We start from the raw sequence: 15,677 nt of genomic DNA on the forward strand, positions 1-15,677 counted from the left end.
TTGCCAATATTTTATTATATTGTAAAAATTTTCAATATCTCTAATAATAAATAATAATAATAATAATAATAATTGAATATTCAATGTACATATGTAGTCTCAAGCGGTGTTGTTATTGACCACTGTTATTTCACCTAGTTCTTCAGCTAATCTATATAAAATCGGTACCATATAAAAATGATTAACATATAATATATTTTATGGTCCTACGTGCATAGATTGTTTTCTTTATATTATATTTTGTCGATTAAATTTTATATGAGTTATAAACATTATACGATTAATCTATTTTATAATTTAAGGCTCGTTTACTGGCAACTCATTAATATAAGAATTAACATTAAAAGAATAGCAAATATGTATGTCGCTATATAAACCCAGAAGCGAACCGCTGTTGTGCATTCGAATTTCCGTACTTCATTCGTTGCTTGGTCGCGTTGCGCTACGGAGAGTTCTGTTTGTAGCGGTTGTCGGAATATTTTTTTAGTCGTCTTATTGTTTAATTAAAAATTATTATGGCTAATATAGATGACGGTACGTAAAATTAAATTATTTTTGTGAGAAAATGATATAAAGCTTTTATTGTGTATTGTTTTGTTTTGATAGCATATGGAATGTAAAAAAATGTAAACAAATCAATCGCAAAATGTCAATTTTCCGTATTTGTTTAGTGATGTACAAAAACAAACATTGTGTGATTCGGTTATTTGTTTGTGCTGTTAAGGAAAAATTGCTGTAAAGTGCAAGTGATATCAAAAATTGATGTAAAATGTTTTTGTCGGTTAGGAATATTTAAGGATTATTAATATATTATATATAAATATATTAAATATAATTATATTAAATACAAAAACAACAAAAAATATTACTATATTTATAAAAAATTAGTAACATATTAAAAAAATGTGTAATAATTATGTGAATTTAAAATTAAAAATAATAATAAATTGAATTTAATATTGAAAGTTAAATATTAAATAAAATTATTTATAATAAAACATAATAAATAATCGAAAATATACGTTTATTCATAAATTAATTTAAACAATAATATAACATTCCATAATATTAAAATTAAGAGGCCAATGTAAAATTAAATATGATTTTAACAAAGCGTAATAATTATTAAAAAATTATATGTAATTATGGAAAATAAATTTAAAAAAAAATAATTAATTCATAATAATAATAAATAATAAATATATTTTTATTTATTTGTGAGTTAACATTAAAATTAATTATAATGTTAACTATGAATAAGGGACGGGACTACTAGGTCCTTCGCTCTGCTAATAAATATATAGACCATGTGCGAGTTCGAGTAAATTGATGGTAAATTGAGAGAAATAATAAATTATGTCGGTATGGCAGTAAATATTGGTATTTATTAGAATTTGGAGTAGGATAAATTAGATAAAAAACAGGTAAATTAGATATTAACATTGTGAAAATTTTATAAGATGTTTAATAAAAATAATAAATAATTGCAATAAATAAATAAATATTTACATAAGTGCAGTGCAAAAAATCCCTACAAAATTTCAATTTACTTCAATTTACTCGAACTCACACACGGTCATAATTTTAACAAAATGTTATAAATAATAAAAACTGTTAGTGAAGACATAAATTTTATAAAGAATAATAATTTTATATTGTATTATTATTACTACTAAGAGTTAAATATAAATAATTTAATCTATATAAATAAATCTCAAGGGAAAATAAATTGATAAATTTAATGTTATTATAGAAATTAAATATTGAATAAAATGATTAATATTTGAATATAATAAATAATAAATGCGAATATGCGTATATGCATAAAATACTTTAGAAAATTATAATATTATATTGTATTATTATAAATAGAGAGTAAAATGTAAAAGAATATAATTCTAACGAGTAGTAATAATTATTAAAAGATATATTTAAATATATCAGTGTAAAATTTAATAAGGTTCAATTAATTTGTTTTAATATTCACAGTTAAATCTAATGAAAGTTTATAATTCTGGACGCGTTCGCCTTTAAAACCTAATTAAAATATATTCCAATAACATTTTATGTTTCAATGTCATTCAAATTGAAACAGAATCAACTAATATTAGTGTATAATATATTATTATACACAAAAAAAAATGACTATAATTTTAGTTATATTTTATGTGTTTTGGCTTAAAATTTTATTTGAAAAGATATAATATTAATCTAAAATGAAAAAGAATTGTGCAAACGCCATTTAAAGTGGTTCCCCGATATCAATAAATATGTGCTTCTATTAAAAAATCTTCGCTCTAATATTTTTATAAAAATCTATTACTTCAAAATAGTATTCTAAATTTTAACGAAGCTTTGTCCCTGTTTTGTCACACTCCACTGGTATCTATTCTAAATTTCTTGGAATAATATTGTTTAATATATAATATGTTAAATCAACCACAGTCGTAAAGCTTTGTGTTTTTATTTAAAAATGAATAATTATTTGGATCCAAAAAACCCCGAATCGTTAATGAAAAAATGTGCATGGCTTTACATATTTATATACGATAGATACGTACTCAGTTTAATCTTAGAACCAGTTTGCATCAGAATTTCCGTTTATTTCTAATCATAAAACTCATGGCAATTGCTCTGCCATGAGTAAAGTCGATTATAACAAATAATTATAAATAATAAATATTAATAAGTACTTTGTTTTTAAGTACATAATGTTGAGAGTAAAGTATTAAAATTTATATTTATTGTAAGTAATTAAATTTATCAAGAATTTTTTTTATTACAATATAATTTAAAATCTATTCAATTTTTCTCTAAAATATCTATAAACCATTATAGTCTTTTGTTATGTTTATTGTTATTGACGTTTTGTCTAAGTCTCTACGGCGGCACTTCCAGTGAAGCCGAATATAAGACTACATTCTTAGTGAAGTCAAAAATAGTGCTGCACTTTTATTGAAACCGAAGTTAGTGCTGCGCTTCCAGTTAAGTCGTACTTAAAACTATGCTTGTAGTGAAAATGAAGCTAGGGCTGCACATCTATTGAAGCCGTAGGCTAAGCTTGTAGTGAAGCCAGAACTAATGATGTACTAATGCTATTACAGTCGAAGTTTAGGCTTCGACTTCGGAACTAATGCTTTACTAATGTAATTGAAGCTGAAGTCAAGCCTACGCTTGTAGTTAAGCCGAGGCTACGACTACACTTTAAGTTCAGCCGAAGTTAATACTACGTTTGTAGTGAATACGAGACTAGGACTGCATTTCTATTGAAGTCGTAGGCTAAGTTTGCAGTGAAACCAAAACTAACGCTGCATTTCTAGTGAAGCCGGAGTTAATGCTATATTTCTTGTAAATTCGAAGCATATTTAATGAAGCAGAAGTTAAGGCTATGCGTGCAATGCATCTAACGCTAAGACTGCACTTCTAATAAAGACGAGGCCTTGATTACAATCTTAGCTAAGCCGAGGCCAAAACTGTACTTCAAGTGAAGTGGAAATTGAGCTTTGATGTAGTGAACCTTAAACTAACACCGCACTTAAAGTGAACTCGATTCAAAGAATACATTTTCATTGCAGCCGAATTTAAGGCTACATTTCTATTAAATCCGAAGTAAAAACTGCACTTGTATTGAAGCTGAAACTAATGCAGTACTTCTAGTGAAGCTGAGGCTAAGGTTATATTTTTAGTAAGGTAATAGGTAAGTTAGAATGGATTTCTAGTCAAACCAAACTTACGGCTACATCTCTAGTAAAGCCAAGGTTGAAACTGTTGGTTTACTGAAGCTGAATCTAAAGTTAAAACTTATGCCCAACTCGTGCGATAAAATTACAAAAAAATTCTCAGAGGGTTAAGAAAGTGCTTAAAAATAGATTTTTATAGAAGTTCTGTAATTCATCGCTGCGATTTTGTATAAAGAGCTTTATTAAGCTTAAACATGCGTCTCGAGTAATCTGATGTGAGATCTGTTTTTTTAACTTCTTATAAGTAAAACAACTATATATCAGTTGATTTTGGAGAACAAAATATTGAAAATAAAAAATACAAATAAAAACAATTAAACAGAATATAAACAAAAATATTATTGTTATAAGAACTTTAAAAAAAGTATATAAAAAATAAAAAAAATTAAAATACAAGAAATACAGGTTAGTGATGCAAATAGCATAGAGTTTTAAAATATAATAAAATAAATAAAAAAAACACATGACTTTTTGAACAGAATGGTCTTAATTCTGTTGTTGTTAATCTTTCGATATAATCACAGCTGACCCAGTTAAATGTTTTCGATTGACCCTATAATTTTCTCAACTATTCTTATTAAAAAATATTAATTAAATATTAAATATTAAAATAAGTCACGATTTTTAAAATATACCTTCGTTTACGATGCATATTATGTCTTCATAATATGTATCGTGCACTTTAAACAATTTTAACACAATAACAGAAATTCTAATAGAGCATTGTATGCTTTATGTATATATATATATATATATATAATTTAATTGAGAAAAAAACAATTAAAAATAAAATATTTGTTTTTATAAATAATATTTATTAATTAAAAAAAAAATATTTTTTTAAAAAAAAATAAAAATTTAAATTTATATAAATTTTTCATTTAAATTTATATTATATTTATTTTAAGTATAAATTAATGAATTTTTAAAAAATTAAAATTATCAAAAAAATTTATTAATTTATTTAATAAAACATTTATATTCATTAATTTTTATTATATTATAACACAAGCTATACTAGGTTAGATTAATAAATATCTATATTAATATAAATATTTAATTAATTAATAAATATATATTAATTTTGACTAAAAAATTTAGGGATGTATAAATCGATAAGGATTTATAAATTTTATTATTTATGATTTATCTAATATTTCATTCAAAAATTTTGCCAAATATATAAATATATAATTAATTAATATTATTATATCAAACCATTATCATATTAACCTTATTTAATTAAATTATTTATAAATAAATTTCACCCTTATATATTTATATATAGTATATTTAAATATTATGTAATATTTAATATCTTAAAACATGAAATTTATAATTATATATAAATATACTATATACATATATTTATACATATATTATATATATATTTATATATACATATAATATAATATATACGTATATAATATAATAAATATATATATATTTATTATATATATATTTTATACATTTTTATTGCATATGCTTAATATATTTTTGTATTTTGCTTACTTATTTAATAAAGATAAATAGCTATAAAACTCTTAATAATAAGTTGCAAGAGCAGCCATTAACTACTTCACTTAAAAAATGTTATTTTAAAAACAAATTCCAATTTTATATATTATTAAAAATTATATAGTACAATACACTAACTTCGAGTCAGAATTGTTTATTTATAAACAGTTTGGTTTATATTAAATGAGAATTATAATTTTTATATATACATATAGTTGGATGAGGTCCTAGTGAATTAATACGATAAACATTGTATTCTTTCACTACGAATATTTATTTACTTAAAATTGGAAACATATAAAAAAAATATATTTCAAATGTTTTAAAGATTCGGAATTATCTATGATAAAATACATAACTTAATATAATAATTTAAAAAATTGTGTCATATTAAATCACCAACTTCACTATATTTTGTTATGAAATATGATTTAAACATATAATGAAATGTTATGCAAGAATAAATTGATCCATTTTTATACATCGAAGTAATATTCACAGATTTGGGAGCCCTAAAACGAAATCAGGTGAATAAGTTAGATATTTAATCAAAGCAGAACTTATTGATTAGGCCGATATCTTCGTAAAACAGAACATTTTCCTTTGATATTGGGGATATTAGCTCTACTCATTATGCTACATTTTTGAAGGTAGGTCAGTAATCTCAATAATATGGCTAAAGTCAGATCTAGTTATTATCCTTGCTGTCCTAATAGTAGCAAGATCTTCCCAGTAGATAGTTTAATCTTTACATTTTTTCGAGTTAGTGAAAGCTAAAAGCTTTTTCAAAGTTACATTTTCTCACTTATAAACCAGTTTCAATAGAGTTTTAAAAATGTGTATGCGATTATAATATTTTCTAACATCCCAATTTACGGTACCCAATTTACGGAGACTTCTCTGAAATCTTAATTTTCTTGCGTTATATTCCAAATATAGTTTAAAATTAATGAAAACTCTCTGATTTTAGGTTACCATCATTTAAAGTCATTTGATATATTTTTATTGTGTAAGGAAATAACGTCCTTTGCGAGACCCGTTGCCACTGTAATCTTCACAATTGCGTGAAAGGTGTGAAATATGTTATCATTTTAATTAATCAAAGCGGTACTTTATAATAAATTAAAACACTTTAAAGTATGGATTTATTACGATATTTGTTAGTATTTCTCATTTCTTGTTGATTTACTCTTAAGTGTTAATCATCTATGCTAAATAATATTATATGTCAATTTGCAAACCATGAACCGGTATGGTCTGGTTGATTTCGCTAATTAAATTTTTCATGAATTTATTTTTTTATTAGCGGTTACACTTATAATTTAATATTTTAAACTAAAACTCATACCAAGTAAAAGTCTAGCGTCTAGTCTTTAAGTAAATATACATCCGTGTATATTATTTGCAGAGTTTATACAATTTTCTTTAAATAAACTTATAATTCGTTGAACTTTGCAAAAGTACTTAAGTAATATTCGGAGTCAAAATTTTAGGGTTGGTTTAGTTAGAAAAGAATGTAGTGTAGAAAAATAGATTTTTTGTTGTAGAGACTTAGGCAACTTAGAAAAATGTGTTCAGTGATAATTAAAATATCTTTAGTACATGTTGGAGATATTCAGCACAGGCACGTAGTCAGAGGGATTAGTGAGCCCTGGGTCCCATCTTCCGCATGATCGAAAGACTTAATATGTATGTCCAATCATTATTACTGTAACATAACATGATATGAAGCAAGGTGTAGTCGATTAAGCTTCTTATTTGAAAGCTTTGTTTGTCGTAGAAAATTTCTAGGTACGGGCGTGTTTTAGCGTTGGTGAAATTGTAGGTCGGCGATGTCAACGACTGTCAGCTATACCCATAAGCGTTTTTTATTTTAATTAAAATAAAAATACAGCTATTTTATTAAAAATGATTTTATTTAATCATTAAGAATTATATATTAATAATTTATGTATAATATATAACATATAAATATTTTAAATAGTTAGTTGGTAGGTTCGAGAGTTATTTGATTTGGCTTAAAATAATGCGATCTCCAGATTGTATGCTGACATAATAGATGTTGTATAAATGCATTCAAGAATACCGAAGAGCGATTCTTTATAGGTTTGTGGAGTATAACAATAATAATGTAGGGTAAGCTTTAAGAAACAGCTTATATATAATTATAAATATGTATATAATTATAATTCAGAAGAAAACAGTTATTGAATATTTTTATCGTTTAAAATAATTGAATAATTTTTTACTTCAATTTTTGTAATATTTCTTGGTTGTATTGATTACCTGTGTTATTTTATTATTTTTTTATTTTTATTTTATATTTTGATAAATTTAAAAAAATTGCTGATTATGTGATTTACAAAGAAGTGTTTAATATGTGTGTTTAATATATACATAAATACTACATTTAGAAACTCCCATATATTGTTCTTATTGTACAAATGGGATAGATGCCTTCGAATTTCATTTCCTACGATTTAGGTGACATTTTTCTTATGAGTTCTTTTAATAAAATAAAACGATCCATAATTTGGGAAACATTTTTTAGATTTTTTTGCCTAGGTAGTGGGACTTCGAGAATTTGTATATTTTATATAAAATTTTAGATTATTATATCTGAGGCTAAGTTAATTATAGGGACAAAGTTTTTTGAATGTCATATATATTTATATATATCAAAATAAATATTATATAATATAACTCCGCAATACAATATAAATAATTATAAATAAATAATCATGAATATAAATAATTATATATCAAGATTTTTCTCCTAAAGTTGCAAACACTCTTCTGTATTACCACGTGAAGTTTTAATGCGATCTGTTATTAAAAATGCTCACATCACCTGTTTCAACAATTATACTTTTGAGTGCTCTGCGATTGCACAAAGTCATTATGGTGCAAACATATATTTTTTGTGATCAATCGATCAAGTAACCTGAAATAACCCCATGTCACTCGAAAAAAAAAGATTGCGACAATGACGAAATATTCGTCAAAGTAGTAGAGTTCCATACCCTTTCGAAAAACGAGTGATGAATTGGGTTAAGCTATTGTTGTCCAAGGCGGCAAAGTGAGCTTTTAGTGATTGTTGACTTTTTTGTGTGTTATTTAAGAAGTCTGGATACTTTTTACACAGAATGTTCTTAAAATGTAAAGAAATATTTTTACAAATTGCCAATGGCCTTTGTGTTTTATTATCTGCAACGGTCATTAAAAAAATAATAAAACTGTAAATATTTCTTAACATTATGATAATTAATTATTTATTGGGAACTGTGGAGGGAACGAAATGTTTCAAGGTAAGATAATATATTTATCGTTTTTTATTTTAATTGTGTGTTGAGTTGCACACTATAAACAGTTTTTTTAAATTGAAATACTGCACTATTTTTTATAGCAAGAGTATTAGTTCCTAAAGATAATGCATTTGCATTTGTCTAGAACAAAGCCCGATTTTAATGTATTACTTAATTATTTTAAATACACAAAGTGCTTAAATTTATGACTGCATAGTCGTATAAATTATTATTGAATAATATATTATTATTATTATTCAATTATAGAATATAAATAGCTACTTTAAAAAAAAATATAAAAAAAATATTCATTGTTATTTAAGGAATATTAATAAACCTAAATCAGATTATATAGGTAGGTAAAATAATTAATTTAATACTTTTAACACACAAGTGTTTTCAGTAACGATTTTTATGAATCTCATTTAATTATAGAATATATAAGTTTGTTCATATGTTAGAAGTATAGTGAAAATGACATAAGTAAATATTGAAATGTTTACGACTAACTCAACAAAAATAATTAACAATATTTTTTTGTATATCTATTACAAATGTGTGATATTTATATATCACAGTTTGAAATTAATCGGAAAAAAATTAGCTTACATCCATTCAACACACAGTTTAAATATTTGACGAATTGGAGAAGTACATCAATTCTTTAATTACCTATTTTAATTACCGACTACTAATAATATATTTTAAAAAGTAGTATTCGATCTGTAATTGAATATCAACCTTCGTTGTCTTTCGGTTCTAATCGAACGCGAGACGTTTCGATCTATTATGAACACTCTATTATTTAACGGCAATGAAAAAAATTTCCATTGAACTCTCTCCGAATTTGGTTGAGAATATATTTGAAGAAGAACAACGAACTGATCATAGAACCTCCTATGAACATTAAAAGCTTTTTTAGTCCACTCATATCAAGAACCATAAAATAGATTTTCAGACAGTATACATACTGAGTGTAGGTAATAGTTTTTTAGTAGTACATGCTCACTATTAAAAATAATAAGGGAATACAGGACTGGAGACTAGAGAAGAGAGAAGAGAGGTAATGAAAAGAAGTAATTAATAAAGATCAATGAAATGAAGTGGTTGAAAAAGATTCAGTCACGAACTGGTATGCTAAGATGTGAAAAGAAAGTAAAAAAAAAGCAAAATAAGAAGAGGAAGAAGAAAAACCCGAAGAAGGCAAAAAATCGGAAGAAGAAGAAGCATCCGAGAAATCTGAGGAAGGATAAGAGGAAGAAGAAGAAGTAGAATAAAAAGTAACAAAAAAAACAAGAAAAAGAATATAATATTTAAAAATGGGATTTATAAATTTCCAGGTCTGAGACTATCTCAAGTGCATTTAGCGATTTTTACTATGGAAAATTCTTGTTGTACGTGATTTTTTGACCACTGTCATCGCTCAGGCACCATATTCGCCAGATCTAGTCTATTTTATGGTTCAAAAAGTATCCGTAAGTAATAGACCTTTTTCAAAAATTTTTTTTTGTTATGTTGGTACACCCTTTCTTGATCTGGCGCCGTGTGTTTTGAGTCGATTGAATCGGTAAAAGAGAATTCGCCGAAGGAACTAAAAGCCATACCTTCACGGGCCTACGAAAAATGTGAAAAATTGGGTTAAGCGTTGGCATATGTGTATCGCTTCAGAAGGAGCATATTTTGAATAAAATAAAATAAATTTGGAATAAAATTTAAATTTGTGTGTTTTATTTACAAAATCCGGGTAGTTTTTGAGCTGGAGGTAAATGAAAGGTAGATATATGTATATGTATATGTTGTCCATAAAACTAATTAATTAAAAACATCACTTAATTAATGTATGCAATGCGTTACATATATATATTTTTTGAAATAATTTTTATAACAATTTTAAAATATTTAAAGAACCTAAGTATTTCTAACTTATTAATAAATAAGAAATAATAACAGAAATAATTTAGAAAGAAATAATTCTAAAGAATGGTTTCCAAAGTGAGAAAACTACCCTTGTACCCTTTTTGCTTAAAGGGTAAATTACAGCAATAAATCCACTTAAAGATCAATTTCAGATATAAAAAATAATAATAAATTCATTTTATTTCAGATATCTACAGAGAAAAATTGCCAGATGTTTCAACAGTGCTGTTAGGAGGTGCAAGGAAATTATGTCGACCTGCGACCATAACCGATAAATTTCCCATTCTAAGCTGGCTTCCACGATATAAATTAGAATTTTTATTACGAGATTTTATAGCGGGATTTACAGTCGGCTTGACAACGATTCCACAAGCTATTGCATATGGAGTGGTAGCTGGTTTAGAACCGCAATATGGACTCTATTCAGCATTTATGGGTTGCTTCACATACATAATTTTTGGTTCCTGTAAAGATGTTACTATTGGTAAGAAATAGACATGAATGTATTTTAAATATTGTAATTTCAATATAAAAATACTTGATTATTTTTTAACAATAATAATTTTTGCAGCTACCACTGCTATAATGGCACTTATGGTAAATCAGTATGCCGTTATCAGTCCTGATTATGCGGTACTTATCTGCTTTTTAGCAGGTTGTATTATATTGATATTAGGCCTACTTAATTTGGGTGTTTTAGTACGGTTCATATCGATACCAGTAATAACTGGTTTTACAATAGCTGCTGCCACAACTATTGGAAGTGCACAAATTAATAATCTTTTTGGTATAAAAAGTAAGTACAGTCTAATCTAAAAGTTTGATAAGTGCAATTATTTATATACAACAATAAATCTAAAAAAAAAATTCTATTCATAGGTCCTTCAAATCAATTTATTCCCTCTTGGAAAAACTTCTTAACACACCTTGGCTCAACACGTTTATATGATGCACTGCTAGGCGTTTGTACGCTGATATTTCTTTTACTTATGAAAGTAATTGACTTTTTTTAAAAAAAATAATATATTAAAACAATAATAAAAACCCAACGATTTCAGAAAGTTAAGGACGTGCCTTACGGAAATAAAGTTTTCTGGAAATATTTATCTTTGTCCCGAAATGCGTTAGCTGTCATATTTGGTACATTTTTAGCTTATATACTTAGTCGTGACGGTTCACAGCCTTTCAAAGTTACTGGCAATATAACCGCTGGTCTACCACCATTTCAACTGCCACCTTTTAGCACTGTTGTAGATGGAGAGTATGTATCTTTTAAGGAGATGCTTGATAAAATTGGCGCTTCTCTAGCTTCTGTGCCGCTTGTTTCTATTTTGGAAATTGTTGCTATATCGAAGGCATTCTGTATGTAATAGTATTTGATATATACATATATTATATATATTTATTTTAATAAACTCAACATTTTTATTATTTATAGCTAAAGGGAAGATCGTTAATGCTTCTCAGGAAATGGTTGCTTTAGGCATGTGCAATGTAATGGGTAGTTTTGTTTTGTCTATGCCAGTTACTGGATCATTCACAAGAACTGCAGTCAACAATGCGAGTGGTGTGAAAACACCATTGGGTGGAGCAGTAACAGGTATGTTAAATATTATAAATACAAAAAAAAAATAAAGATTTTTAGAGTTAAATTAGCATTAGAATGAGAGGTTGAATAGTTGAAGTTAAAACCGAAAGATAGGAATAATGACCTATTGTGGTATATGCAGTTTCAGTGAAGACGGTTTGTTATACAAGATGCACTAGATTAATATTTATTTTGGCAAAAACAGGGATGCGCGATCATTCTTTGTTATTGCATTTTTGCATATTTCCAAACTTCATGTGGAATCTAAGACTCTGTTTGTAAAATATCTGATGCAGCTATTATTTTACCAATTTCTTCTTGTCCCACAATAAACATCCTAATGATTTATCAATCAATAGAGTCCAACTATACTACACGTCTGTTATATCATATTTTTGTGACATGCATAGATCGACAATTTTTGCATAGGAAAACTCATTTCTGAGGTTGTGTACTTGTGAAAGATTTCAGCGGTATAAACTGATGCAGTATCCACTTCGAAATAGTACCTTCATAGCTATATCGTTGAAAATAGGGATAAGACATAGGACTTATAGACAAGACCCTGGGACATAGACTAATAACTGTTTGGACAGAATCGTGATCCTGTTGCGGACAGGGTTAAGTCTATGGGTCAGTGCAATGCTTCATGAAAAAATATTGTTCTGACCCAACTTAGGTGATGACAACAGTGTTAGAATTAAATATTATTTTACACGTGATAAAGTTGTTAGGCGGCAACCACATTAATGTTTCTATATTTGTGTTTTACTTGTAATCTTATTAACATAACATAATGGGATGTGTCCAATCACTTCAACTGTCAGACTTCAAATCACCAAATATATGAAAATATTGCATCATATGAAATATATCAATTTTTGGGTTTCTCAGTTTTAAGAATAGTTATTTACGACAGTAAGAGACTTCTTATAAATATATGTATATCGCATTGCTTACTAAGTACTTTATTAAATAATTTCTCACATTATTATTAATAGGTTCACTGGTGTTAATGGCATTAGCTTTTCTAACTCAAACATTTTACTACATACCAAAGACAACACTAGCAGCTATAATAATTGCAGCTATGATATCTTTAGTGGAATTGGATAAGATATCGGAGATGTGGAAGTCAAAAAGTGAGTTAGTCTTTATTATTTATATACAATATATATTTTATTAATATTTACTTTATAGAATTAGATTTACTGCCTTTTACTATAACTGGACTAACATGTCTTTTTTGGAGTCTGGAATATGGTATCTTATGTGGAGTCATTACTAATATTTCCTATATATTGTATCGCAGTGCTAAACCACATATAATAATTACATGTGAAAAGGTACGACATTATAAACAATGAAAAAATAATAAAAAATATTTGTTTGATTTTCGTAGATAAATGAGCATGAAGTCTGCATAGTAGACGTAAAGCAAAGATTAGATTTTGCTTCAGCAGAATATTTAAAGGCAAAAGTTGTTAAGTTTATTAATAATCAAATTGGAGATAAACAGGTCCGTCTGGTGATAATCAAGGGACAAGAAATCAACTCAATCGACTACACTGTAGCAAATGTAAGTGTGGTATTTACTCTATTAATAAAACTTAACGATCGCATAATTTGTGTCAGACTTGACAAATATTTGCAGTTAAACAATTATAAAATATTTATTACAAAATATAAATTTTTATGTCATTAAAAAACAATTTTTTTTCCTTATTTGAAGAATTTATTTGTAACTATAAAATAATTAAAATGTTTTTTCTCTGTTTTGTATTTACAGAATATAATTTCATTGAAGGAGGATTTACAAGTTCTTAAATGTGAACTTTTTTGTTGGAATTGGAATATTGCATCCGCCGGAGTAGTGTGTCGTCTGAAACCTGAATTGAAAAATATATTTAAATATAATCTCACTATAGAACAAATTGTGATAGATTTTTATGAACAGTGCACAAGTAATGGTTCTAATTTTACTATCAATAGCTTTACCTAATGATATGAATATGAAACTTCTTTATGAATTCCATCCATTTAATTACTTACACACACAAAAAAAATAGTATTATTAATTGCACAAAAGTAGGAGTTCTTTAAAATGACTAAGAGTCAATAAATGAATTGAGATATTGAATTAATTAAACAAAATTCATTGATTTATATATATAAAAAAAAATAAGAATTAAATAATTAAAATATATATATTAATATACATAAATTAAAATATATATATATATTAAAAATGAAATCTATTGAAGTTAACAAGCATTAATATATAGGATAAAATTATAAATAAAAAATAAGCAACAAGTATGTTAATGAAATAAATTAATTTAACTAATTCTGAATTTAATACTTGAAGTAAAATATTTTAATATAAAGCATTAATTTTATAAAACAAAAAAATTATTACTTAGTTGTGATTTATTTAGGTATGAAATTAAATCCCAAAATAATAAAAATACTTAATGAAGTTGACTGTGGGCATAATTTTAGATATTAATTTTTTAGTTTAATTAAAAAAAAAACAAATATTTATCAAAATGGTTTTGATTAAAATTTTGAATTCAATTTTATATATATACTACATTTGATCTGAATAAATATATTAATTAAATAGATTTCTGATTTAAATGTGCTTTAAATTGATTCTCTTGAGTCTATTAATTTTTTCATTTAAATTAAAAATATAAATTCAGCTAGGTTCGGGTTCAATTTTAGAACTTAGTTTTTATTTTACAATAAAAATATTAATTAAAATAATTCTTAATTTATATAGTAAGTTTATAATTCAATTTTTATAGTAATATTGGTTTAAATATGTATCAAATTTAATACCAAATAATGAAAATAATAAAAAAACTGACTGTGGGCTTAATTTCAAAGCTTAGTTTTATAGTTTAATTCCCACAGATGGTAAAATTGCTATAGTTGTAAGCTTTATATATATGTATAATTACATCAGCTTATAAATTTTTTTATAATACAAGAAATTTAAAAATAAAATAGTATAATAAAAATATATATAGTTAAATTAATGAACATAACAAGTAAATTTGATATATTGGATTTATTTGGATATTTACACCTATTAATAAAATTGTTACTTGAAATGATTTGTGATTTAATATTATATATGAAATAAAATACTAAACCAATAACTCATTTAAATAAGTTACCTAAAATTGTAAATTGATCTGGATCTGGATTAAATTTAAAAACTTAATTATTTTGAATTTGAAAATAATAATAATTAATCCTGGATTCGATGAATTAACTAAAGCACCTTTTTAATAATTAAAATTAATACCCAATAAGTTCTTAATTTTTATAATTAAAAATAACACCCAATAAGTTCTTAATTTTTATAATTAAAAATAATACCCAATAAGTTCAGAGTAATTAGTTATATTAATTAAATCAAGGTGGGTTTGGATTCAATTTTATATCCAAGCTATTATTTTTAACAAAAATATTGATTAATCCAATATCTTTTCTTGTTAAAAACTAACATTGATTAAGATTTGGGATTTAATTAGATATATTAAAAATTTTTTAAGTCTATAAAAATATTATTTAAAGTGATTATAATTAATTCTTATT

At 25.3% G+C, this 15,677-nt stretch overlaps 1 protein-coding gene across 1 annotated transcript; it reads left to right on the forward strand.

Moving 5' to 3' along the window:
- The first annotated feature begins 417 nt into the window (after positions 1-417).
- On the forward strand, positions 418-14,185 carry LOC119685053 (sodium-independent sulfate anion transporter-like). Its single transcript, XM_038099239.1, has 10 exons — positions 418-534; positions 10,668-10,964; positions 11,052-11,276; positions 11,360-11,475; positions 11,539-11,842; positions 11,919-12,080; positions 13,070-13,210; positions 13,269-13,414; positions 13,471-13,647; positions 13,858-14,185. The coding sequence occupies exons 1-10, from the start codon at positions 516-518 to the stop codon at positions 14,068-14,070; spliced, it is 1,800 nt and encodes a 599-aa protein (XP_037955167.1). The 5' UTR covers positions 418-515; the 3' UTR covers positions 14,071-14,185.
- Positions 14,186-15,677: the final 1,492 nt, after the last annotated feature.

The sequence above is a fragment of the Teleopsis dalmanni genome, chromosome 2 (genome assembly GCF_002237135.1).
Source record: "Teleopsis dalmanni isolate 2A chromosome 2, ASM223713v2, whole genome shotgun sequence".
NCBI lineage: Eukaryota > Metazoa > Arthropoda > Insecta > Diptera > Diopsidae > Teleopsis > Teleopsis dalmanni.

Coding starts and splice junctions, on each gene's coding strand:
- LOC119685053 (XM_038099239.1), top strand. Junction 10,965..11,051: donor CTGTAAAGATGTTACTATTG/GTAAGAAATAGA, acceptor TAATTTTTGCAG/CTACCACTGCTATAATGGCA. Junction 12,081..13,069: donor ATTGGGTGGAGCAGTAACAG/GTATGTTAAATA, acceptor TATTATTAATAG/GTTCACTGGTGTTAATGGCA.